Source organism: Vulpes vulpes, chromosome 2 (genome assembly GCF_048418805.1).
Source record: "Vulpes vulpes isolate BD-2025 chromosome 2, VulVul3, whole genome shotgun sequence".
Lineage (NCBI taxonomy): Eukaryota > Metazoa > Chordata > Mammalia > Carnivora > Canidae > Vulpes > Vulpes vulpes.
Window position 1 is genome coordinate 1,662,358 of NC_132781.1, and position 27,221 is coordinate 1,689,578.

Sequence of the window (27,221 nt, forward strand, 5' to 3'; positions counted from 1 at the left end):
TCCAAGTCCCCTGGCCGACGTCTCCGGCGGCTGGTCCAGGAGCCCCCTGACTGTTCTAACAACGAGGCGTCTGTCGCACGAAGATGGAGAGGAGAACCGGAGCCTGCTTTACCCACAGCCTTTTGTTTTTGCCTAGAGAACCTGGTGTGTCTCGAGTCTCACCCCCGTCCTGGGTGTGGCATCGCCGTGGGGGCCACTCTGCCCTCAGACGCCAAACCTGCGGACTGGGCTCCCCCACAGGACCAGAGCCACGGCCTCCCGATGCCCTAACGCCCGGAGCACGTATCAGGCCCCGGCGGCTCCGCTGTCTCCTCGCCGAGGGCGCCATGGGGTCGCAGCCCCTGCACCGAGGCACAGAGTCGCACACAGCCACGACTCGCTTTCAGCAGAAACGACTACACACGCTAAGGCTACACAGCCCCAGGGCGGCTCCGGGGAGCGCTGGACAGAGGCAGCTGCGCGCGACGGCCTCCAGAGCGGCTGCCGGTGTGCTCGGGGCCCAGGGCGCGCCAGGGTGGCCGTCCAGCCAAGCGTGTCTGGGTGACAGCCTGTCGCCTGGGCCTTTCCCCCCGACTTGAAAAAGCAAGCAGAGCAATCATCACAGTTTGAGAGGACAGGGGCGCAAGGTCAAAACGGTAAGTCGGGAGAACGACTTCCCCGTGCGCGGGGCCCTGGGCCGCTTCCGTCCACCGTCTGGTCGGCCTGGGGGCGAGGGCGCGCTGGCTCCTCAGAAGATGCAAGTGCCTCCCACCTGCCTGTGCCCCGGAGAGGGAGGGGGCGGAGCGGGGCTGCCTGGCGAGCCCGTCCCTGACCTTGTCCCGTCCCTCCCCGTGCCCCGCCGGCAGCCCCTCTGTGGCCGCTTCAGCACGGGGGAGGCTGGGGCCCGGCAGATGGGGCGGATTGGCATCTCCTGGCAAATGTGCTAAAAGGTTTGGTAAAACGTGACTCAAACACAGGTCTGGTTGACGAGGGTGGTGATCCTGGGGACACGCAGGGGCCAGTGGACACAAGCAGGGCCCTGTTTGTCCCATGTCCCCAGGGAGAGTACAGGGCCGGGGGTGGGGGCGCCTTGCTCCTTCCCCCTGGAAATGGCAAGATGCACAAGCCATGGTCCTGAGGCCGCCAGCCAGCCGGCTTCCCTTGGAGAGTGGCCCAGGGTGCGCCCCTGGCCTCAGCCCCCCAAGACCCCACTGTTCGAGGGGAGCCCGCACCCCACCCGCACCCCGCCAGCCCCGGGCGGCTTACCCTTCTGGATGAGCTGGCGCGCCTGCTGTCGGACGCGCGTGTTGCGGAGAAATCGCCACTCTCGTTCCTTGCGGATCTGACTCTCCAGGTCGTGCTCTTCTGGGATCTTCAATAATAAAAACACCACGTGAGGTTCGGCGGGAACAGGCAGGTGCAGCCACCTCGTCTTACCGTGACTCGCAGACGCTGCGTTTCTCCCCAACGGGAGGTCTGCGGTCACCCCGTGCCTGGCACGCCCGTGGGCACCATCGTCCCGATGGTGCCGGCGCACTTAGTGTCTGTTCACGTGTTGGTGACTCTCACACACCCCACGCTGTTCAGTATCAGCACATCTGTTCGCGTGACCTGGGGTCCGTGAGGACGCCTCTGAAAGCCCAGGCGATGGGTAGCATTTTCCAGCAATGACAGGTTTGTTATTTATGGTCTACGGGTCGTTTTCTCAGACACGGTGCTACTACTGTGCGCTCAGCGGACTGTGGCCTAGGGTGAACGTGACTTTTACACGCGCAGGGACACCACAACACGTGCCCTTTGTTCCCGAAAGAATTCGGGTTCTTGGGTCTGGCCAGGGCACCACTGCCCCGCTGGCAGAGCGCACCGGGGCTCCCTCCCACGGTGGTCTGGGGGCTCTGGGGCCAGCCGCCTGTCAGGGAGGCGGGCGGCGGGCGGCACGACGGCAGGGGAGGGCAGTGTGCCGTCCCGCTCCTAGGAGCCCAGCGCCCTGATGGGGGCAGCAGGGCGGCCACTTCCAAAGCAGATGAGGAGCTCCGGGAGGCACAGGCTTCAGGGATAAGGGGCCGGTGGGGTTTGGGAGGGGCCCACGGGCCGAGCTGGGCCAGCAGGAGGCCGATGCTGTGCACGTCGAAGAGGCAAGCTCAGAAGCAGGTGGGCGAGCTCAGGGACTTTATTCTCTCTGAAGCCAGAGAACTGGGGCTGCTCTTGAAGAGAAAGGGGCGCAGGACAGCGACACAAGGGCCCGGGCTGGAGGCCCCGTGTGGCCTGACCGGCCGTGGCGTGGGGTGGAGCCGGCCAGACCCCAGGCTGCATGGTCAGGAAGCAGCTCAACTGCGAGCCTGCTCAGCCCGGACAAGCACCTGGGAGCCCAGCTCCCTCGCCGCCGAGCGCGCTTCAGAGACTGAGCTCACGTCCCCTTTGCAAACCGGCCGCTGTGTCCCTGGAGCAGGAAGGCCCTGTGTGCTCGCGTGGGCGCCCAGGAGAGGCCTGCCCCTGGCCGAGAAGAAGCCAGGAATGACGTCTGCGTGTGCAATAAAGATGTACTTCCTTAACCCCCACACGTCATCAAGTAGACCGGATGGACTGGGACTCCCTGCTCGAAAACCTGGGGTTGTGACGTCCTGAAATACGACAGAAGCCAAACACGAGAAGCCACCCTACTTGCTCCTGGCGGAGCCGAGCAGCCGGCCTGCGGTCAGCGAGCGGAGAGCGCCCGGGCCCGGACAGCCCACACTCCGTGTTTGCACACCGTGTCCCCTGCCGGAGAACCCACTGGACGACAGGCAGCGTGCGTGGCCGCATGCAGGTTGTCGTGTGCAGGCAGGCCGCGAAAGCGGGCACAGCAGAGCCCCCCGCCCCCACGGGGCCCCGCACCATCTGATCACGAATCAGACACAAACCGCGCCCCTCGCGTCTGGGGCCTGCAGATCTGTCGCCAGCATTTCCCTGCTCTGCTCCTTCCCCTTTGCCCTAGAAATCACAACCCCACACCTAACAGAACAGAAGCAGCCGCAACAGGGCATCCAAACGCGGCGGAGACATGAAGGGATGGCGTCGGCCTCCGCAGCACGTTTGGTGGTTTGGAAATAACCCCCAGGGCAGCAGGGTAGACCGCGGTTCCTAAGGCCGGTGTGCTTGTGACAACCCGGAGCTTTCACAGAGAAGACAAGACCAACGGTCAGTGCTGTCGTGCAGCAAAAAGAACACCCGAGACAAACAGGTGGAAGGCACGTGCAGGAGGCACTGGGCGGGGGGGGGGGGGGGGGGGGGGGGGGGCAGGACACGCACGGAGTCCCCGGACACGTGCACCCCAGGGCCCGACCCGAGGGCTCCACAGGACACGAGGCAGCGGCGGTGATAGGTAAGAAGGTGTGTGGCCGGGACGTGAGGGACCCACAGCAGCCCAACCCGTGGAGGTGGTCGGGCCGCTCCGCCTTGGCCGGGGGCTGCTCCGTGCTCTTCTGAGAGCAGCTTGCTGCTCCTGGGGCGGTGTCCACGGTGCCTGCCCCCACGGGCATGCGGAGCTCACCCAGGGACCTGCGGGCATCTGTCTGGGGACAGTCGGCCAAGGATCACCGGGAAGAGCCAGCAGGATGGGAGAGCGGCAGGGACAGTGTGGGTGCGGAGCGGCGCTGGGTGACGAGGGCCGTGACATCAGCCCCGGCACCTCCGGGCTCCCACGCAGAATCCAAGAGATGCCTCCCAGAGATGCGGGGCCTGGGGCCCTAGGCCTGGCCTGTCCCTGCAGCAACTGGGGGCAAGGACCAGTGGGCCCCCCGACAGCAAACGGGGAGACAGACCCTGGGAAAGATGCATTACCTTGATGCTAAGCACTCGGACCCGAGCTCTGTTTCCACCCAGAAACCAGGCCTGTTCTGACGACACCATCAAGCGCCTCTGGACCTGCTTTTCACCCCGACAGTTGTGTGATTTTTCCCATTGTGACAAGCCGCCCTACCCCGCCACAAACAAGAAGTCGCTCTGATGCAGAGAAGTGGCGGATGCGACACTGCGCTCCTGCTCTGCGGCCCCGTCCTGTGGCCGCTGACGGCAGAACCTCAGAGGAGAGGGTCAGGCTGTCCTGTGTGCGTGAGGCCCAGACACGGGCACCTTCGCCATCTGACTACACGTCCTGCCAGGTGTCAGGTCAACGGCGGCAGAGTCCCCGTGCGACACCCTCCCGCTCAGGCTGCCTGGTGGACAACAGAGCCCGGCTCTGCTCCGTGCCCCTCGGCGGTCGGCCTCCCTACGCCCAGGCCTGGCACCTGCCCCGTCGTTCTGTTTTGGCTTTCGTGGAATGCTGGGCAAATGGGTCTCACGGCGTGCAGCCTTGGCGTCTGGCTTCTTCACTAAGCACGACGCACTCGAGGTTCATCCGTGTTGTGTATCTGTTCCTTTGGAAAACCTTCTCAGAGGACTGCCATTTCTTTGTTTCTTTTAATATTTTATTTATTTATTCCTGAGAGACACAGAGAGAGGCAGAGACCCAGGCAGAGGGAGAAGCAGGTTCCCTGAGGGGGGCCTGATGTGGGACTCGATCCTGGGACCCCGGGTCACGCCCTGGGCTGAAGGCAGGCGCTCAACCGCTGAGCCACCCGGGCTTCCCTGACTGGTATTTCTTCCTATGACCCCATCACAGTTCAGGCATCAGGTGCAGGACACCTGGCTTCTGTCTACTTGTCATGATTATGAACAAAGCCACCATTGATACACACACGAGGGTTTTCATTTTTCCCAGGTGAACGTCCATCTAGAGTGTTGGGTGGTATCACGTGTGTCCATCTTGTAGGAAACAGCCAGATGTCTCCAGAGCGTCTGGGATACTCATCGTCTGCACAAGGGACGAGTGTCAGCTGCTCTGCGCCCACTGTCAGCACGTGGGATCGACGGACCTGAGACGTGAGCATCATATGGCAGCGTGCTGGTCGTCTCCTGTGGCAGCTCGGGCCCCCAGCGGCCACCCGCCTTAGGGCCACACACCTTCTCAGGGCTCCTTTACTGTCCGCACACCTTTTTGGGAAAACGTCTGTGCCCGCCTTCTGTCGGTTGTTTGAAATTGCCTTATTTCCTTCTGTATGGAGTTGTTTTTTTTTAAGATTTTACTTATTCACGAGAGATAGGCAGAGAGAGAGGCAGAGACACAGGCAGAGGGAAAGGCAGGCTCCATGCAGGGAGCTCAACGTGGGACTCGATCCCAGGACCCCAGGATCACGCCCTGGGCTGCAGGTGGCACTGAACCACTGGCCACCGGGGCTGTCCTCGTATGGAGTTTTGGGGGCTCTTTGTGCTTTCGATGCCGGAACTTTACCAGATACATATTTTACAATATTCTTCTCCAGGCTGTGGCTTATGTTTTCATGATTTTAACACCAACGTTCAAAAAGCAGTTAATGTGATGAAACCCACGTACCATTTTTTTTCACGTGTGGCTTGTTCTTTTTGTGCTTCTCAAGGAACCACTGCCTAACAGGCCAGAGGGGGCTTCCAGAAGTTTCCATAGCACGACGCGATGCTCTTCGAGTTGGTTTCTGAATACGGTGTGGGAGATGGAGTGATGTTCTTCTTCTGGGCAAATCCATGTCCAGTCACTGCAATCACACTTGCTGGAAAGACCACCCCCCGCCCGTAGCTTTGTGGAAGATCGGTGGGATGCACCATGGCTCCACTGCGGGGCTCCGTTCGGCCCCACTGGTCCCGGTGTCTGCCCTCCCCATTCTACTCCTGACTGATGTCACGGTGACTCTTGAGATCACACGGTGCGAGTCCTCCAACAGAGCTCTGGGACAAAACTTCTTTGGTTATTTTAGTTTCTTAGCTTCTTCCCATAAACTTTACAACAGGCTTGTTGATGAAAACAATCCTGTTGGGGTGTTCGGTGGGACGGCATCGACCTGTGCCCAGGTTAGGGGCTCCTGACACCCGCACGTCACTGAGCCCTCTGGCCCAGGAGTGCACCTTCCATGCACTAGGTCTCCGCCAATTGGTTTCATCGCTGTTTTGTATTTTTCAGCATTTGGGTCTTGTATGTATGTATTTATTTATTTATGAGAGACACAGAGAGAGGCAGAGACACAGGCAGAGGGAGAAGCGGGCTCCACGCAGGGAGCTGGACGCGGGACTCGATCCTGGGACCCCGGGATCATGCCCTGAGCCGAAGGCAGACGCTCAACCGCTGAGCCACCCAGGCGCCCCTGCATACCTGCCCTTGAGACAGCACCACACTGTCCCCATTCCTGCAACTATGCAGCAAGGTTTGAAAACGGGAAGCCTGAATTGTTTATTTTTTTTGTCCTTTATGATATTTTTCGTAAGCACTATTCTGGGCCTCCTGCATTTCCATCTGAATTTTAGTCTCAGCTTGCCAGTTTTTGCAAAAAAAAGGGGCTGCTGAGATTTTCACCAGCCTCACGTGGACTCTGTGGGTCTATTTGGGGACCTGCTGTTAAGAAGTCACCCGACCCGTGAACATGTGATTTCTTCCCATTCCTGTAGGTATTTACTCTTTCAACGCTTTGGTTTAAGGAATGTTTGTTTTAGAGAAAGAACATAGCTGAGAACCAAACATCTGTTGGCCCTCGGTGGTTTACAATCCAGCGGTGATTTACAAGACACGCGGGCGCCTGGCACGAGGCCAGCAGGTGGGAAGACAGGCAGAGGGGCGGAAGTGGTCCCCAGGTGGCAGCAAGTGGGAGCCCCCGTCCTCCTGGCGTGGCCGCGTGGAAGCAAGTGGAGGGTGCTGGCGGGTCTCCCTGCCACCCGACCAGACACTTCATGCAGCTGCCATCACAAAGCGAGCACCTGCTCCATCCTGCTGATGCCGGAGGGGAATCCACATGTGTTCGGTTTCCAAGTGAGCTTTCCAGGAAAGAACCAGGGGCCTGCGTTTTAGGAACTGGAGACCGTGTGGCACCGGCTGGCCTCCTGACACAGGTCGGGCTCACCGCAAACTAAGCTGATGTGAACCGGTGTGAAGGTGCGCCCACGGCAATGTTCGGGCTCTGTGTGCCTGGAGGTTTACGTACAAGAAGAGAAAAAGGAGAAGTCGTTTCTGTGCAAGAGTATTTGAGGATATGAGAAAATGTTTGATGTTCATAACCACATAAGTGCACAAAGCAGCACACAAAGCTGTACGTGTGTAATAATCCCAATGGCAGGGGAGAGAACTGTGTGCGTGGGAGAGAGACGGAGAGACAGAGAGAGAGAGATGGAGAGAGAATTACCGGGGACTTCCATTTTATTTTACATTTTCATTTTCGGAGTTAAAAAAAAGTTAAGTACACTTAAAAAAACCAGCTTCCTGGACCTGCAGACTTAAGCAAGTTCTGCATCTACTCCCGAGCACGGTCACACACAATCCTAAGTTGGGTCGGGGTGTAGGATCTGCGCCCTCTGCCTGGAGAAAAGCCTTCACTCTGCTCTTGGGCCTGAGTGCGTGTTAAACCGACATTCGCTCGGCATATGAGGTCTTAAAACAGTCTGACTCTTTTTAAAGCTCTTTCTGTAAATAAACGTTATAGTTTAATCTGTTCTAAATCATGACACTGATAGCTGTGTTCTCTACAAAGTTCAAACAGTCTGAACGCTACAGTGTAGAAAGGACAGTCCCTGCCCTCTGGAAGCAACAGTACGGGGCCGCGTGGGTGGCTCAGTCAGCTGGGGGTCCGACTCCTGGTTTTGACTCGGGTCGTAATCTTGGGGCCGTGAGATCGAGCCCTGTGCCGGGCTCCGCGCTCAGCAGGAAGTCTGCTTGTCCGGCCCCTCGGCCCCTCGCCCAGCTCCTGCAGTCTCTCTCTTTTTCTCAAACAAACATGATGTAAACAAACCTTTAGAAGGAACAGCATGAGCAGTGTGATGTGTGGCCCTGGAGGCCTCCTCCCGTGCTCGTGCACGACGAGGCACCATGGCACCTGTGCGGGCATTTGGGACCATCGGATTATCTACCTTCGCTAACAAGGACTCCACACGTGTCCTCAGGCCGGGCGGCTCACGGTAGGGCCGTGCAGCTCTATCGCACGAACACAGTGGTCTTAACTCGCGCTCCTCCTAATTACTGACGGATTTTTTGTTTTGTTTTATTTTCAACTTTTTGCTCTTACAAATCATGTTGTAGCGAGCACCTCTGGACACATCATTACACACGCACGTACGGCGGCGGTTTTAGGATCTCTTTCTCAGAGGAGGGCTGTGGGTTTTTAGGGTGAAGCCATTTCTGATTTCGAGAACCACCAGTGAACTGCTCTACAGCGAGCGAGCGTTTTACCACCAGCAACAGCGGCGGAGAGCTCCTATTTCCCTGCACTCCCGAGAGCCCGCCTCTGGGTAAAATCAGTCTCCACTCTGCCAACCTGAAGGAAAAAAACCTATTACTTTTGTAGCCAGAACAAATCTCAATGTATCTTTTTTTTTTTTTTTTTTAAAGCACATGACAGGCGTCTTTAAACAGTCTTCATCTTTCTAAGGCAGATGCGAGCCCTGTAAACCAGCGGGGGGGGGACGGTTCCTTCCTCAGCACGGGAGAGCCAGCTCCGGAGCCAGCTTCTTTCTGGCCACGCAGACCTGAACAGAATCGGGCGGCGAAGTGACAAAAAGCCAACAGAAAGCGTCCTGGCCGCCACGTGGTGGGGTCCCCGGGCCCCCCAAGCGCGAGCTGCGGGATGCTTGTGAGCCGTCACGCTGGGGACAGTCCTGCTCTCTGAGGCGGTTTAGGGCTCTGACTTCTGAGGTACGAGCCTCGCTATGAGCTGTTCTTAGTTTACGTGTGAGACAGGCCGATAAAAACGCCCCTAACGCATGTACTGCACGCGTGTCAGATGATGCATGAACTTAATAAAAGGACACCCCTGTGAACGGTACCCAGAAAACGGGGGAGAACAACTTTTAAAAAAATTACAAAGAAATAAAAACGCATCTTCTTCTGACACTTAGAGATGGTTTCTAGTTAACGCGAGGGGGAAGTTACTCGGGCGCCCGACCACCTCACATCTTAGCCGCCACCAGCAGCTACAGACAAAGGCCATGGCGACAGGCTCACCTCCGACCGGGAGGCCTCGTGCGTCACTTCAAGCGACCATCACCCGAGAGCCTGGCAGAGGGTTAGCAGGACTTCCTGACCGCGTCCCGCGGGCCAGGTGGGAGTGACACCGGCGAGGGCCCTTCCTCCCAGGCCCCCTGCAGCATCCCCACTCCGGGTGTCGCCCCGTCCCCCCCTGACCTGCAGCTACAGAGGGACGGGGCAGGGGTGTGGGGTGCGGGTGTGCCCGTGGGAAGCACAGGAGCAAACCTCAGGCCTGCGCTCAGGAAGCGGCCCTGCGGGGGCTGACGCCACTGCCCCTGCCCCAGGTGGCCGAGGACACTCGCTGGTGAGAGGACGAGCCTACGGACCTATGCCCCTCCTCCCTCCTGTCACCGAGGACGGCAGGGCCAGGTGCCTCTCAGACCGCCCGAGGAGCCGCTCATCACCCCAAGACACCCCCTGGCAGGGCAGGCCCCGGGCCCTAACCTGATGGCCTCGCTCCCGTGAGGAGGAGACTGTCAGGGAGACCGAGCTCCTGCAGACCTGGACAAACCCTTGTCCCTCAGAGCAGACGGGACCAGAGGTCTAGGGTCGGCCTGCTGCCCACGGCCGCAGCTGCTGCTCGCTGGCTCGCTCCCTTCTCAGCGAGGGGCCCGGGTGGCGGCAGTGGGCAGGGCGCAGAAAGCCCGAGGACGAGCACAGGCCGCGGCCGCCCCTTGCGCTTGCTGCATTCATACTTTTGTTCTGACTGTAAAGCTGCTTGGTGCTTAGTATGGAAAACACAGGGGAGACAGCCGTGGATAAACACGCTAGTGCCACGCCGACACGTCACCCGCCACCAGCCACGGGGCGGCTGCTTTAGTGTTTTCTGGGCACAGACGGATGTGCACAGCGTTTCCAACGGGGATCTCCCTGTAGCCAATTTATGTCCTGCTCTTTTCCTTTTTTAAAAGTTTTAGCACGAGTATTTCCTTAAGAATCAAATTTTAAAGCTTAATTTTTAAAACAATAAGCATCAAATATTTCCTGAGTGTTAAGCCCTCCTCTCCGTGCTGGGCCTTCAGGTGGATCCTAGATTTCACGAGATAAATAACACCCAGATCATCCACGACTGATCATTTCCTTGAGTCGGTATCTCAGCAAACGAGTTACCAGGTTGAAGGGAACGGCTGCTCATGGCTTCTGACGCTTTACTGCTAAACCGTTTTCTGGGAGTCGGGTTCAATTCAAAAATGGAAGAGAGATGTCCGCCTTGTCAGCAAAGGGGCTCAGCAAACTAGAACTCTGTCCTCTGCCTCAGGCACGGACAAGCACCGCCTTGTGTTTTTATCAACAAATATCAGCATCTTTATGGGCAAAGAAAAGCAGGACGAGAGTTGTCATAAAGGGTCCAGGTTACTCCTCAAGGAAACTGCTTGGATGTGTAGCTTGATACACAACCAAGAGTAAACCATGATTTCAACGGTCTTTACGAGAGAAGAAGAAAGTTTTCTAAGAATGTGCTTCATGGGAAAGTCGGCGCTCCCGGCGAAGAGCAGCAGGACAAAGCGCTGCTGGCCCCACACCGTCCCCTGGACATGCGGCTCGGATCTGCCGCGACAGGACACGTCTCCCGTCAGGGCCGGGGGAGAAGGACACCTGAGTGCCAGGCTCCACAAGCGGCCCGGGCGCGCTGGAATTAGCCCCAGCAGGCAGGTCTTCGGGACAAGCCTGCTCCCCGGCCCAGCAGCCAGAGCCCACGCCCCGGGCCGTCCTCACCAGGAGGGTCTCCAGGCCTGGCGGCCTTGCCGAGTGGACAGATTCAGTTGTCCTGGCGGCTCTGAGCGGGCAGGCTGCCTTGGTTTCTTTGAGAAGACAGGAGGGTAAATGAAGTCTGTTCCTTTTGCTGTTTTGACTATTACATCAGCTACCATGACGGCAGTTTGGGGTCGCCCATTAGCAGCTGTAACGTGACGGGTCAGGAGCCCCAGAGGGTCGGTGGCTGGGCTGGCGGGAGCCACCGAGAGTGACCAGCTGGGTCTGGCCGTGAGCAGGGGGCTCAGACAGCTCAGGCCAGAGGCCGAGGCTCCTGGGGAAGGAGGGGATGGAGGGAGCCAAGGCAGGGCTCTGACCGACTCCAGTGTCTGTGCGAGGGCACAGATGGGAGGCCCACTTGGTACCCGGAGCAGAGGCGCACACTACCTTCATGACAGGCTGGGCGAAGTACCGGGCGCTCCAGTCACAGAAGCCGGTCTGTGTCGTGGCCGAGACAAAGCTTCTGTGTCCAGCGGCATCATCTGCATCGTCGGTGGTCTTCAGGGGCGTTTCGGGGGGAGGGGGAGAGAAAACAGGAAGAACAGTCACACACTCCACACACCCGTTTGTGAGCTCGAAAGGACTTGCAAGGAGACAAAAGGCAGTGGTCTGGCTGCTAAGAACGTTTCTCTGCTGGCCTCGCTTCTGCATCCTGGTGGCCAGGGACCCTGAACGCATGGCCAGGGCTCCAGGGAACCTGTGTCAGGGAGGGCCATCGAATCTGTGCTCAGGGGACCAGGTTCCCCTGGGGCCAGCCACAGTGGCTTGGGATACAGAGCCTGTCACTCTTAAATCGGATGCTCAGGCCAGGCGCCATGAGGTCAGCAGGGCCTGAGGCCTCTACGGCCTGGAGGGCAGGGGCTGCTGGCACCCTGGCACCCACCTATGCAAAGTAGCTCCTGCACGAAGGGACATGCAAGTATCGAGACCTCAACTGCTTGGTGCTGCTCTACTGGACAACACATTTGTTTCCCACAGCACGGCCTACGGGGACCGGGGTGGGGGGGCGAGGGTGGGAGTTTGCATCACTGTACGAAGCTGGGCACCGCAAGGCCCACGATGCACGGGGGGGCGGGACGGAAGGCGTCCGTCAGAAAGGAGCCCTGTTATCCAGGGGAGCCTCGCCTGGTGGAAAGTCTGACAGCTGGGACTCGGTGACAGGGTCTCACCCCCGACTGCTGTGGGAACCTGCGCTGCTCTGCTGGGCCAGGCTCCTGGGCTCGCGGCCCCCAGGGCAGTGAGCGCTCCCTATGCCCAGGCGTTCCCGTCTGATGGACCCATGTCAAGGTCCTGCCAGGAGGACGAACCTCCTACTGGGCACTCGTGGCCATGTTTGCTCCACCCAGTACGGCGGGAGGCCTTGAAAGCCAGGGTGGGCGAGGGGCCAGGGGCACGTGTAGAAACTACCACCGTATGTGCTTCTGCTCCAGTCTCCACAGCAGCCTGGCTCCCTTGGCGTGTCCTGAACGGCCCCTCCAGACTGCGTCCTTGCCCAGTAGAGCGGCACACCGTCTGGACCAGCGGCCAAGGCCACAGCTTATGTGTTTACAGCAGCCAGGCCAATGAAGACACCAATTGCTCCCTCTCCTGGAGTCTCTTTCCAGCTTTGAGGCAGAGACTGCAGCTACTTATGTGGCAATAACAGGATGTTTGCGGAAAAAGCAAACAACCCACTCGGAACAGGCACTTCTGCACGGCAGCTGCCATGTCCAGTGGAGGAAAATGCTACTCAGCCGCGAAGGGAGAAAGCAGATAAGCTCCATGTGCTTACTTGGCTACATGGAAGGTGCCGGAACAGTGAGCCGACAACAAAAGGCCACAGAAGGGAGGACCCCGGGACATCTGCTCAGCCGTGATGAGACAAACTGAGAGCCACAACTGGGGGTGCAGGCTGTGGAGGCCCCCCGTCCTGGTGTCCAATCTTGGCTCACACTGAGGGATGTGACGCTCAGCACCTACACTCACTAGAATAGGTGCCAGGGAAGGGTTCGAGGGTACCTGGTCTGGGCCCTTGTCAAACATCTTCCGTGTGCGGGGGAACTGCTGGGAGTGGGGCGTGTACTGCACCCCAGCGGGGCCAGGGGCACCAGGACGGCCCGCGGGCAGGTCTCGGCTGACTGGCTGCTTGGCCACGTCGTTGGTCAGGCTGGAGCTGCTGGCGCTGGATGTTGGCGGGGAGCCCCTGTCAGTGGGGGAAGAAATGCTGTGCTTTACCCAAACAAAACACCCTGTCCTCACGCCACCCACCTAGATACTGCCAACCGACCTAGTTCAGGGCCCAAAACATCCTCACACGCCCGACACATCCCTATGCCTCCAGACACCAGCCACCCACGCTGATGGCCCTTCTGGGCCCTGCCTGTGGGTTCCAGTTGTTATTCCCCCGGAAAGCCAGGGTGGCCCCAGGCACGCTGCATGCAGCCTAAGCAAACCAGCCAGGGCCTGGAGGGCGTGGGGGCACGCATCTGCTCGCCGCTTCCTGCCTGTGGACACTGACCTAAGAGGGGAAGCCGCCTGCTGGTGACCGGCTGGCAGGGGACAGACCCTTGCTTATAGAATTCTGCTTGGCGGCAGAAGTCAGGCTCAGGCCAAGCATCTGCTGTTGCATCTCGTCATGCAAAGGAAGGTAGTGAAGGCTTCCCGCCAGGGGCCTGCACGAGACAGATGCAGGCACTTACCCTGCCTGGTGGATGTGGATGCCCTTGTTGGTGGGGCTGGCGGGCGCCGACTGGGTGAGCGAGGACGTGGTGAGGATGCGCTGGGGCCGGGCGTTCACTGTGGCCTGCAAGAGCAAAGGGGCACGTGGTGTGGACGGTCAGCTGCTGGAAACCCTGGCGGCCACGGACAGCAGGACGGGGTGGTGGCTTCATGACTGCAGAAGAGGCCCCTTGGCCCAGGAGGTCCTGCACACCGGTGGGGGGCCCGGGTGACTCCCCCCCCCCCCCCCCGCCCCGCCACATCACCCTGCAGGTAAAACTACGTTCTCCCGCTTTTCTAGAAGTCACTTGCGGGGTCCAGGGAGGCCTGAGGGCAGGCCCTCCTGGAACTGTAGCCACAAGACCACGCAGCGTTAACGGTGAGCTGGGGCCCTGGCACCCCATCCGGGACGGCTGAGAATGCCACCCCAGTCTTTCAGTTTTCACACCTCAGGGACTCACGCCGTGTCCCTGGTTGTGGCACTTAGAGGATAGAGACAAGGTAGCAGGTTCTAGAAACTTTCTCCACAAATGTGCAGCATTTGACATTTCATCGCAGAAAGGCACTTGTGCCAGCCTGAGACTAGCGTGTAGGGGGAAGTGGCTTTGTTTTGATTTTTGGAAGTAGAGTTTGTGTGGATTGGGAAATCAGCTGTCTGCCGGAGGAACACGGCACATGGAAGTGCCGAGCCGACGGAGGGTGTTGACCGCCCCTCGGACGGCAGACCCGCCATCTGCCAGGTTCTCTCCTGGCGTCTTGCTCCGGACACACGGGGCGGCTGGTGGGCCCTGCTGGCTCCGGACACACCAGGTGACATGCGGGCAGGTGGCGGCCGACGCAGCCATCTGGGCTCCCTGAGTGCGGCTGTTGCCAGACTGTTTGAGAGCTGCCGGGAGAAAGAGAACCTCGACCTTCGTGGGTGATGATGTCGGGCCACCCTGCGCAGCCCCCCCCCCCCCCCCCCCCCAGTCAGGATGCTGGCCCTCCTGCGTTCAGCCAACAGGCAGAAAATCGCAGAAAACAAAAGGGCCATGAGGCTGCTCATTTACAGAACATCTGTGCTTCCCTGATAATCCGCTGCTCTGAAGTAAGAACAGCAAGGAAACGGAACCATAATCAATCTTTTGAAATCATTAAAATTTTTTTTTGTATTATAGAAGTTATATTGTCAGCTTGTTTTTGCTGTATATTTACATTATCTGGCCTGCGCCCTTCCCTCCAAAACTCAAGGGCCAAGCGACCTCCTACGTGGTCTGAGGAGAGTGAAGAATCTCCTCTAAGAAGCTGTCAACTTCCATGTGTCTCCCAAAAATTCTGGAGATGCAGGCGGCGGTGGTGGGGGAGACAGAAAACTTCTGCGCCGCCGTGCAGACCTTAGCAGACCTAGCCCCGTCTCCCCGCGGCCCCCGAGGCCCACCCGCCGCCTCTCAGGAGGCCCCACGTCCCTCTGCTGGGGCATCCGGGGCACGGGGCCCACACCCAAGGCTGCCACACGGCTCTCCTTCCGTGTCCGTGTTGGAATCCACAGCGTGGATTTTCGGGGCCGGTGCACGCTGGACCATGTGCAGAGCACGTGTATCGCATCCACAGCGATGCGCGTGCTGGCAGCCTTCACGCTGGTGATCACAGGGCTTCAGACTTCGAAGATTTCTTTTTCAGCCCAATGGCTCCGACCTGTTCAACATGTATGGACTCGATCTTGATCACGTGTGCGGCGTAGGCCTGTGGGGATGAGCGTGCGCAGACCTGCCTATCTGCAGACTTGGTCTGGGGGCACAGGGCATGGGGGGCAGGGTGATGAGCTGGGCATGCTGCCAGAGGTCAGCAGAAGGGCAACAGCACTCTGTAGGCTCCGAACGGAGGGCTGGGCCTGGCCGTGAGCACGTCCCACCTGTGCTCGTCCTTCTCCGGTGAAGACTCCCTGTCCTTCTGCACTCCAGGACATGGCCCCGAGACCGCTGGAGGGGCAGGTGCGCCTGCCCTGACAGGTGACCGAGGCCAGATGCGCAAGGGCTGCGGGGCGGGGATGGTCACAGCTACACGTCACGCTCTCAGAGGGCAGCAAACGTTACTTCGTTACACGCCGGATTCTCAGGTCAGAGGTAGTCTCTTGGCCCAATGCAAACACGGGGATGGTTCGCAGGGACACGTGCACGTGCATATGCACGCACACGAGCCGGCCGATGCTCCCTGACCCTGTAGCTAACGGGGACATATGGAGCAGGAGCCTGGGGCTGCAGCGAGCCCGTCTCCAGCTCCCGGAGTGCTCCCGTTACTCTGGTTCTCCCACCGGAACACATCACCTCACAAGGACACAAAGGACCATCTACCACAGAGAAAAATACCTAAAGCAGCGTGGATGACTTCGGACAGTGGATTTCCCAACTGGGTGGGACAGAGTTGGGTTTAGGACGCCGGTGCAGGCTTTCAGCCGCTCTTTCCTGGGGGCAGTCCAGGAACCACAGAGGTTGTACCGTCAATTGTGCATCAAGGATCTGGATTCATGTGTGAGAAGGTGGTTCCCACAAGGATCATTTAGAGGTAATTTGGAACTGAGTCTGATGCAGACCCTGCTGGATGCTCGATCACTGAGAAGACACCTATGAAAGCACGAGCCTACTGATAAGAAGTGATTTCTCTATGAGCTACGTTTCCTAAATAAGTTTCCCTCTGGAACGCTGAGTCACAGGGAGTGTTCAGGGCAGCAGTGGTGATGACCAGGAGCCCTGCCCTATGGTCACTGAGGGGCCTCAGTCCTCCAGGAAGAGAAGCCAGCAGGGCCGAGGCCGGGGAGTGTCACCTACCCCCTTTCGGGGCCGGTGCACGCCAGACCATGTGCAGAGTACGGACTGAGAAGGAGGAAGGAGACACTAATACTTGACCTTGCTTCACAGGGTTACTGTTTACTATGGAGCAGGTCCTACCATGAGCCCATCTCTGCAGACAAGCTGGGGCATATGAGGCTGAAGGCTGGTGGAGCCAGAACAGGACCCACGTGCCTGGAGAGCCACCCCGTACCTTATGGCCATGAGTCCCTGTGCAGGACACACAACAGGGCCCTGAGCAGAGTCTCCATGAACCAGATTTCCAGCGGCCACAGAGCCACTGAGTCCGAATCCCCGAGGGGACCTGCTCTCCTGGGGTTGTTTGTGCACCCGGCCGGGCAGGCCCCACGGGGTAGCGACTCTCAGGGAGGGACAGCGCCTACTTCTGTAAGCTAAGCCAGTCTGAGGGATGATGGCGTCACCCTGGGTCTGCAGGGAGGCGGGAAGGGGGCAGGTGCACGGGAAGGTTCAAACTATGAACAGATGCATCTCAGTCACAACAGTTCGCTAGGACTGTGATTTCCTGCTTGCAAGGCCTGCCCCGCTCTGACGGTTCTAGGAGTCCCTCCTCCTTGTGGCGGCAGCGGGGAGCAGTGGGGCAGAGGCCTGGGAGGGCACAGACAGCACTGGCACCTCTGAGTCAGGGTGGGGGTGCTGAGGTGGGAGCTGGTGGGCTTCCAACAGCAGAGGGTGGTTCCAGCGGGAAATGGTGCGCAGAGAACCTCCACCTCTGGGAGCCGAAGGCCATCTGACTCGCGTGAAGAGAAGTCAGGACGTTTACACACATAGCACGGAGCCCGCGGACAGACAGATGCAGGTGCCAGTGAGGGGGTCCCCGCATCAGACGCGCTGCGCGACGCCTGCCCGGAAGCTAACCGCAAACTCGCTGGATGAAATCGGATTCGGTGTGAGCATAGCAGGTTCCCGGGGTGCTAGTGAGGCTGCCAACGTGGAGGAGGACAGAGACCACGACAGGTTTTACACACTATGAAAGCGTGAGCCGGGTTCTGTTCCTGGTTTTTGTGGTACTCTGGAATGTGCTGTTTTGGGGACGATATCAACCATCCTTGTTTCTCCGTCGCTTAGGCCTTCGGTCTATAAGAAAGGTGTTCAGCTTCCAACTGTGCACCTGACCTCTGGTCTCCTCCGGTGCACCTGGCTGCGAGTGTCCCACAGCAGACGCAGCGATTGCATTTCCGCTCCTTGGGTGTGGAGTCGCTGGTGGACTATTTCTAGGTGAGTTTATGTGCTTACAAACTTTCTCCTAAATATTTAAAGTAGTGATGATTATTACGCACGACCCTGACATTTGAACACCTGTAGCTTGAAATTTCCTCCTCGGTATTATCTGTAAACCACAGGTGGCAGGAGTGGCGTGAGGGAGGTTGTTGGGGGCGACGCGGTTCCCGAGGGTCATCATGTCCTTTGTCCTCTACGTGGTTTGAAATTTTCCATGTTAAAAACTACAGGCAAAATGCAAACCCTAAGCCTGTGTGGAGAGGAGATGTAAATACTTGAAATTAGGCCAGGGCTCCTGAGCTGGTAACAATCTCTGTATTGGAGTACGGTATCCTGTGGGGGCATTCCAGAGTGGTAAGGCTGTTTTGACCATGATGAACACAAACCTGCCTTCAGAGGCACCCCGGTGGCTCAGGCGCTGAGCGTCTGCCTTTGGCGCAGGGTGTGATCCCAGGGTCCTGGGATCGAGTCACGCATCGGGCTCCCTGCAGGGAGCCTGCTTGTCCCTCTGTGTCTCTCATGAATAAATAAAATCTTTAAAAAAAATGTTTTGCCTTCAGAGTGGAGTATCAAAAGTAGGTCCATTTCTCTGTAAACTGAAATGTCATCTCCTCTTTAGTTACTGGAGTAGAAAGCAAGACATTTCTGAAATTAAACTGAGGACAAGAAAATGTTTCCTTCATGTTCATGCTTCCAAATCCTTCAGTAGCAGTGTTTACTCTTAATAATAAACGTGCGTACACACGCGCACACACACACACACACACACACGGACGCACTCAGGCTCTCACACACTCAGGCTGCGTTGTGCCAGGGCAGGGCTCTCGGGAGGCATGGACTCGAGAGGAGGCCCACTCCGCCCTCTGTCCCTGTGCCTGGGCATGCCAGTGGGGGTGCCCACCGTGCACACCGGGACGGATGGGTCAGCCTAGATCAGCACAGCAGGCAGAAAGCCACTGGCTACTTGTAAGGCTCCGTTAGAACGCGCTGTTCTGAAGGCACGAAAGGCTGTATTTCCGGTTGCCGCAATCTGCTGCTAGGCTCTGCCTGGTAGGAGCGATTACACATACGAGGTTTAATTACCATGGAGTGGGATGAGGGGCGTCTCTGGCTCACACACTTTACACATGATCTAAAAGGACACGGAGATGTGGTCTCTGTGCTCTACGTGCTAGAGAGAGACACCTAAGAGAAATGGATTTGACAGCCTGACGCCAGGTCTACCGCGATGAATTTACAGTCGTGAAATTTCAAGATTAGGCACTCATTGTATTTTCAAAGGATTCAGGTTTTAGTAAGGTTGTATACGTAAAAGCTACTGAAAAACAAGCTTATATAATCTGAATACTAGTTTCATCACCAAATGGCTAAGGGTCGGGGGAGGATGACCAGAGGCACCTGATGAAAGGTGCTAGCCACGGCCAGGGGGCCATCCCACGTCTCAGAGAGAAAACAAGGTCTCTAGGTACCTCTGTGTGTTACATGCTCTCAGGCAAAGGTGATGACCCCCAGCTTCCATCTTAAGAAACTAGAATCAGAGAAGCAAGTTACATTCAAAATAAGCAAAAGGAGTGGGGTAATGAGGACCAAAAAAAAAAAAAAAAAAAAAAAGGCACCAAAAGCTGGTTCTTTGAGGTTTCCTTTAGCCACATGGTTGTGAGATGAGCCATAAACGGCTGGTACTGGAACAAAAGGGGACATCACTACAGACCACACAGACCCCGACATGATCACGAGGGTAAGGGCAGCCCCCACCTAATATCCTGGTGCCCCGATACGGCCAGGTTGAAGCAGGAGGTAAACAGAGATCAGGGTATGCTGTGAACTGCCCGTCAGAAGGCTCTAACCCACGGCGTAGGCCCGATTGAGCCTGGAGGTCCCCGCATGAATATCTGTCACTAAGACTGTGAGCTTGAGAGCTTTGCTGAGGACACGTCACACATACCTTGTAAGCAATGCTGTTGAGCACCTTCATGGCCAAGTCGGAAACGTCTGGATAGGGATCCGCAGCCAGGTGCAGTAAGACTCTCCAGATCTGCGTGTAAACACTGTTAAAGGAGACTCCTGGGAAAGAGAAAGGAGATGTTTAGTAAGATATAGCCGTCCCCTGTGTGTCTGGCCGGTGTCTAAAGACCCAGCTCCTGCCAGGAACGGGCGCTTCAAAGAGCTGGGGACTATGGGAGGCTTGTTTCTGGCTGTTTGCTTAGGGGCCCAGAAATCCCAACTGGTCAATAGGCTTGATGACATTGGGGCGGGGGGAAGGAGGCTGGATTTTTCTAGAAGGAAAAGTGAGTTAGAAAATGCTGGCCTTCCTTGAAGCCCTGGCTGACTGGACAGCACCACCTAGCTCCCAAAGACCAGCTGATTTCACGTCCAGGTTTCAAGGAGCCGTCACAGTCTATGTGAGGTGCGTGTGTTGGCTGGGAGCCCCATGTACACCTGTCTCACATTCAGAGCATGCTCGGGCTGTGACTCAGTGAGTCTTATCCACACACTGCACAAGGACTGTCCTGAGTCCCCAGGAAATCAGGAAGGGTGTGCATGATGTGACCCAAACTCTCCAGGTCCCACCAGGCACCCACAACACTTCTGGGTGGGTTCTCTACACGGGCCGGGCGCCACGGCAGATGAGACGGGGTGCATCACAGACACGAAGGAGGGACTGTCTGTGAAGGCCTCACCCAGGGATCCGTTCAGCCCTACTTTGCCCTCATGATCTTGGCCACAGGCACTATCCCTGGGCACTGTAGAGGGACAGTGAGGCCTGGTGTCCAGGGGATGAGGGAATCAAGTGCTCTCCTGTCTGACATTCAGGCCAAGGCCACTTCTACAATGCCGTGCCGCTGTGACAGCTCCAGTAAGGGATTCCTTCTGTCAGGAAGTGGGGCCAGGAGGCGAGGAGCCAGGCAGCTTTACAGAAGAGGCACACGGTGGGCTGCACGCAGAGGAACCGGGATTGCTCTCTTGGCAAAGACTTTCCTGGAGGAAAGTCAGCAAACGCTGGAGTGGCACAGAGGGGATGGAATCGCACGGAGCATTTGGAGAAGTGGCACGACCATGACCTGGGCGTGCAAACCAGAGAGAGCAGAGGAATGGCTCAGGGCCTGAGGGTACAGAAGACATGGGTGCAGGCCTCTGGGTGCAGCGGGGTCTGCATCATGCTGGGTCTGGACAGGCAAGGAAGGAGCCACGGCCGGGAGTGGGGAGTGCCGCGTGGACACTGCACCCTTGCTCTCTGCTGGGGTGAGCCCAGGGGCTGGACACAGATGGCATGACGGATGGGAGACAGCAGCATGTAACTGTGGGAGGCCAGACAGTTTGTTGACAAATGCTTATTTAGCCACAGAAAGTGATGAAAAGAGCACTATTTGCTTGTTTTTTAAATATTTATTTATTATTTATTTATTTAACAGAGAGAGAGAGAGAGAGAGAGAGAGCGCGCGCGCGCATGCACAAGCAAGTACATACACACACACAGCAGGCAGAGGGATGGGGGGAAGCGGGCTCCCTCACATGGGGCTCGACCCCAGGACCCCGGGATCATGACCTGAGCCCAAGGCAGGCGCTTCATCGACTGAGCCCCCACAGGTGCCCGGAAAAGGGCATTAATTTGAATCAGCCAAGACCCCAGGTCACGGCCTGGCCAGCTTCCAGCACAGCCCCACTCGCCCTGTGAAGGGGCTGAACCATCACGTGCGCTGTCAGAGGACGGAGCATCCCTGTCCACACGGAACAAGTGGCACCCGACCGTGCAAATCGGAGGCAGGCTGGGTGAAGTGGAGGGTCACGCATCTTCGCTCACCTCAGCGCACAGCCTCTCGTTTGGGGGCGGCACTGCCCGCTACCACGGGGACGGTGCGCTCAGGCCGCACGGCTGCACACACCTGCTGCGTAGGGATGCAGGGAGCCCCCGGCTCCCGAGGAGGCCTCGCGGGGACCCCGAAGACAGGCAGGGCCACGGGGACTGGGAGGCCGCTGGGCTGCCCTGGAAGGATGGCGGGTCCCATGGCTGCGTGGCCCAGGGGGTCGGGCAGGGCCCCTCGGGGGACGGGCTGGGTAGGCATCTGCCCTTTGGACGGTGAGAGCTCGGCTGAGGACACTCTCCCTGGAGAGGAGTCCGCGCCGGGTGACGCACCCTTTCCCTGCACACTTTAACTTAGACGCAGGAACGGATGAGCACCTCCGACCCTGACTCCGGATTTACAACCCAAGTCTGAGGAAGCTGTGTGGTAAAATGGGCCCCGAGCCTCCCGGAGGAACTCCCAGGCCCCTTCTGGATCGAGCGGAGCGCCCAGCAGCAGGCACTGGGCCTGTGAGACGTGAGGACCGTCCACGAAGACGTGGCTCCCCAGTCACCCCCGTGAGGGCTGGGGGTTTGGGGCCTACGGGGACCGGCCGCTGCACGTTCACGGGTGCGGCGCGCTTAGGAGGGGAAGGACGGTCGGGCCCCTAATGGGGTGAGGCTCTTAGGAAGGCCCCTCGAAGTCATCACAGCTACTGTGTGAGGTTCTAGCTCCCCCACAACCCCATTAGTTTTGGGCTCAGATTCCCCAGAGCGCCGCCAACAGGGGACAGAGTCGCGAGGCGGTGCACTAAGATGACCTGCCACACTGTCACCACAGCCGGGCCGGGGACAGGAGGACTCACAGCAGCAGGGGAGGGGGCCGCGGCGCTCAGGAGCCTGGTGACCTGTGTGCCTCCAAGAGCAGACACCCGAGCAACCTGACCCTCACCCAGCAGTGCCGCTGGCGGAAACGCGAGGAGGGGCCTGGGGTGGGCGGCAGAGACCGGCACCAGGAGAGGGGTGGCACTGCGCACCTAGGAAGGATGTGGCCGCCGTTCCCATCTGGAACCTCATTACTGCTGTGGCCTTTCTTGTGCAAGATTTCAGCTTTGACTCAGCAGAGAAGGAAAAGGCTCTGATGTTGGCCAGAGTCTGGCTACAACGAATGAGGTAAGTATTTGCTGGTGAAAACACGCAACTGGTGTGGAGAAGTGCTCCGTGCATTTCACCTCCTCCCTCAGTCTGGCCTCCAGGCTCCCTCGGCCCCCTGCTGCACGGACCACCCTGCTCTGAGAGCTGCTGCCAACGCACCAAGGTTGTAAGCACAGCAGAGGCTGGAGCCCCCGGGCTGCTGGAGGACGCCCGAGTGGCCTTCTGGAGGCTTCTGGCTGTGAAATGCTCAGGAAGGACGCCTGGGTCTGGCACTCACTCAGCTCCTTCCTCATGAGCGCTGAGAACCTATTTCCACGTCTAGACCAAAAGTAATAAAAGATCATAACTAATGGTTTTACATTTATTTTTCAGAGCAATGGCCACAACTTCCCAAGTAGCATAAAATGTAGGAAAATGTGCTTGGAGCTCTGTAGCCAACTCCGGCTCCCAGAAGCCCCCGGGGCTGGCTGCACCGCTCGGAGGAAAGAGAAGCCGGACCTTGCCCCCTTAGGGCCGATGTGGCTGACAGCCTCTGCCCGGCCCAGCACCCAGCGCCCGAGCCCTGGGGCCTCCGCATCCCCAGTCTGTGACGCCCCCAGGGACGGAGCCCCGTCAGGAGCCCCCTGACTTCCTGCCTCTGCCCGTGGGAGGGGCGCGGAGGGCGAGACTGCTGAGTGCGGGTGGCCCCCGTGTCTGCACAGTCCTGCCAGCGACGTGCCTCAGGGCCCCGGCGAGACACGCGTAATGATGGCCTTTCATCAAAGGTTGTGGCCATAAAGATGTAACTGATGTTGTGGCGTCGGAGAACAACGCCGTTCGCCTTCCCCCCGTTCTCCGGCAGCAAGAAATCAAACTAATGGGCTGTAAAACCTTCCCTGGGACCGTGCGCGGCTCCTCTGGCGACAACCGCACGGCCCCTCCTCCTGGCTGATGGCCCCGTTCTCCCCGGTCCTCTGCTCTTCATGCTCGCACCTTGCGGCCCTGGGGCCCCAAGGGCCTCCTCTGTTAGGGCTTCTCGAGGTGGGGGGACAGAGGGAGACGGAAGGACATGCTAGCTCCTGGCCGATCACGATGCAACGGGGACGAGCGGGCTCAGGCCAGCAGGGCCCCCAGGGGACCAGAGATGTGGGCGGTGGCCCCGACCCCCAGATGCTGAGCGAGTGGAGGAGTCGGAACCTGGGCCCGGCTCCAGGCCGGCGCACAGCTTAGATCCCGGCTCTTCCCACCCCAGCCCAGCTCCGGCTCGGATCCATTGCTGGGAACACGCTTGAGGTGATGTCAGGGTCACAGAACTTCAGGGAGGCGCCATCGTCCCACCGCGGCCAGGCCTCCGAGCCACGGCGAGCAGGCGCTTCGGCGGTGGGAGCGCTCACGGCCGCCCCAGTCTGGCCCGGAATCCTCAGAACAGAAATGATCCCCCCTCACCCCCTCCAGGCTGTGACTCACTCCTGCAAAGAAGCAGAGTGACCATCCCCGCCCGCCCCGGGGCCCGGGCTGTAGAGCAGGGTGCCTGATGGGGCTGGAGGGCTGCCCGGCGGCGGGGGCAGGAGGGGTGTGTCACGTGTGCCCTGATGTCCACGCACGGGCCGTCTCTTCCCCCCTTCCCACTCCACCTCTGGGCGCTCGGACGGGGTAGGCTCAGGGCGGGAGGGGCACGCGGGGCTGCCTGCCGCACACATGACCAAGAAACTGCAGCTTTACCATAACGGAGGAATAAAGACGGACCCCCCACTCGCCCCGCGGGGGTGCAGGTGTCGCCGCAGGGAGGACTCCGCGCTGCTGGGTTGTCCGCGCCTCGCTCAGGGGCCGGCATCCAGCCTGAGAGGAGGAGCAGGGGCGCAGGGGCGCGGTGGGAGGGCCGATGCCGAAGGTGGGCTGTCTGGGGGAGGAAGGCCTCGAGTAGGGAGCTGACAGCGAGTGCGGTTTTCAGGGAGGCTTCTGTGCGAGGCTGCCATGGGCCACCTGCAGACGTGCTGCAAGGCCTGACGGGGGTCCTGGCAGGCCGCGTGGGGAGACCCTGGGCTGGGAGACCAGAAATGGGGAAGACCGACGGGGGCCCACAGGGATCAGGCCAGATGGCTGGTGAGTCAGAGATAGGTGGGGTTCCAGGGACGAGGGGATACGGAGACCGGGTCCCCCTGCAACCCTACAAACATCAGGCGGCCACCCTTCAGGTGCGGAGACCCAGGCAGGGGCGAGGGAAGCCAAGGCTTCTCCCGGGAATGTGTTCCTGGACCCCCTACCCCGCAGGCAAGACCACGGGGCATGCTCAGAGCGACAGAGCAGGGAGGGGGCTGGGACGGAGCTGGGAGGGGGCCCGGAGAGGCTGGCCTTTGGGGAAGAGGTGGGGATAAATGGACGTCCTAGGACGCCATGGTTTTGAAAACCTCTTGCAGTATGCACTGAGGGCCTGGAGAGTTTGCTGTCCTTTGGTTGAAACGAAAGAGAAAATTGCCTCTAAGCAGGTGAGAGCTGCACGCGGTGGGACGCGGTCGGTGACGTCTGAGCGCGGAGGCGGGGAGCGTGCCTCGTGGAACGCGCATGAGCCGGCTCCACCTGCTGCAGCTCATAGTCGGTCTTCTCCACTCTGGTTTTCAAAGATTCGACTGATATACAGGAAACACTCAGCTTCTCCGGGAGCCGGAATTTGTGAGCAAGAAGGTGGGGGTGTCGGGGCTGCCGACCCTCCGGAGGAAGCCAGCGGGCAGGTCCGGGGCGGGAGGTGCTGCGGTGCGGGGCCCGGACACGGTCAGGTGCTCGTCCCCGGCAGCTGCCGCGGCCTCTGACAAAACATCGTTCTTCATCCTTACGCCTCCAAGACCTGCTGGCCCCGCCAGCGCCCGGGACGAGGCGGCACCTGCTCATCGCGGCGGTGCTGTGGCCCAGGCCGGTCCTGCCCCGTGCACGTGCAGGTGCACCTGGACGCGCGGCACCAACCCCACCCTCGCCCTGTGAAGCGGCCGAGACACTGCGGCCTGAACCTGCTGTTGCTCCACCGCACACGCGGCCTTAAAGACCCCGGAGAAGGGAACATGCTGTAGACAATGGGGACTTCCTGACAGGAGCTGGCAAGGGTCCCTTGGGGACACGTGACTTCCATACTCGCTTCAGTTCTGTCTGACCTGCGACAGGTACTGTGTTTCTGCACGTTCGGAAGCCAGGTGGGACCCTTTCAAACATTTCTTCTCTTGACGGCCGGCCATGCGTGTGAACAGGGGGCCGTGGAGTGGATGGCCACCCGCAGAACACGGGTGGCACTGGACGTGTGCCGCGAGGCAGGACAGTCAGGACGAGACCCCGAGGGAGGCAACAAGGAGATCAGTCAGGAGGACCCTGCAGGGGGTCAGCACGGGGGGGGGGTGAGGCCGGGCAACGGGGAGGGTGCTCTGAAGGTGCTGAGGGCCGGGGTGCAGGGGCGAGGGACAGAGGACTCACAGACAAGGACCCGAGGCCACCGCTGTCCCGGCAGCTGAGGTAGGGCGAGACTGGACAAGCCCCGTGTGGTGACTGGCTTCCAAGTCTGGCGCTCTGTACTTATTTGTTCCATGGCGGTGAGCTCGTGACGCCCGGCACGCCAGCGGCACTTACGGAATGCTGCTGAACGAATGACGCACCTCCACGTCCCGAGACAGAGCAGCACGAGACGCTGTTGCCGTCACAGGGACAATCTGGGCCCTCCAGGGCAGGAAGGGTGGACGCAAGCTCCGGTGGGCCTGCGGGCAAACCATGGCCCAGACACACGCGCCAGCTGCTTGTTTTCTTGTGGCTTGCAGACTAAGGATAGTTTTTTTACTTTTTAAGTGGTTGAGAAAAAAAAATAAAAGGAAGATAATGTCTTGTGACTTGTGACTATTTTATGAAATTTGCATTTCAGTTTGTAAGTAAATTTTGATTAGAAGGCGGCCAGATTCATTTGTTCACGCGCCACCTGCAGCTACTCTTGTGCCATGGAAGCTGTGCCACCTGCACGGCTGAAAACACACACTGTCGGGTCCTGTGCAGAGAACGTCTGCCGACTCCTGCTCTGGTGAGAGGTGGGAGGAGGGGTTGTCCTGACTCAGGCCGGGGGGGAGGTGCTGCACCAAGTTCACCGGCTGGTGGGTCGCAGAGCCACAGCGTGGCGCATTTCCGTTTCTCTGAGTTTCCCCTGTGACTCCATGTGTTTTCATTGTGGACATATGCACAAATACTGATTCGGATTCATATCGACCAGAGTTTAAAAGACTCCTGTGGGGAAGCCTGGGAACCAAGCCACCGTACACAATGTTAATTCTGTCAAAAGAACACATTCTAGTTGAAAACACCCTACCAGTGACACTCAGAATGTATTTTATGGGTGAGTTAGCAGAACCTGCGTTCACGCCGAGCACCAACATCATCTTCTGGGCACTTGGGATATTTTAGCAAACAATCAAACGCACGAATTTGTGATGTTATTTCTCAGTTTAGATTGACAATTCAAGTTGGCATTTCTAAGCTAAGTTCCTGGTGGTGGGTGGGTGGGTTTGGTGGCCACGTCTGGAGCCTGTGGCCTGTCCAGGCCCAAAGGGACATCACACGGACTTAACCTACAGGAATTATGGCAGATGCCCTGAGCTGCGTTCCAGCAGAGGGACAGACTGGGGTGGTTCATGCAGAGACCGCAGTCCTGCCCCCTCCAGATCATGGCCGAAATTCAGAAATATCGCCCTCACCACATGGTGTGGAGGGTGCAACTGCTAGGGCATAGGGCTCCCCA

General features: G+C 58.9%; 1 protein-coding gene across 3 annotated transcripts in view; it reads right to left on the reverse strand.

Annotated features, from left to right (window-relative positions):
- The window catches only part of RPTOR (regulatory associated protein of MTOR complex 1), a 329,546-nt gene that overhangs the window by 19,532 nt on the left and 282,793 nt on the right, over positions 1-27,221 (reverse strand). For all 3 annotated transcript variants that reach the window (XM_025999917.2, XM_025999918.2, XM_072746474.1), the window contains 5 exons: positions 19,493-19,611; positions 13,465-13,568; positions 12,785-12,968; positions 11,174-11,284; positions 1,246-1,351 (listed from right to left, as the gene is read on the reverse strand). In XM_025999917.2, coding sequence (XP_025855702.1) covers positions 1,246-1,351; positions 11,174-11,284; positions 12,785-12,968; positions 13,465-13,568; positions 19,493-19,611 — 624 coding nt within the window. The remainder of the gene's footprint in view (positions 1-1,245; positions 1,352-11,173; positions 11,285-12,784; positions 12,969-13,464; positions 13,569-19,492; positions 19,612-27,221) is intronic.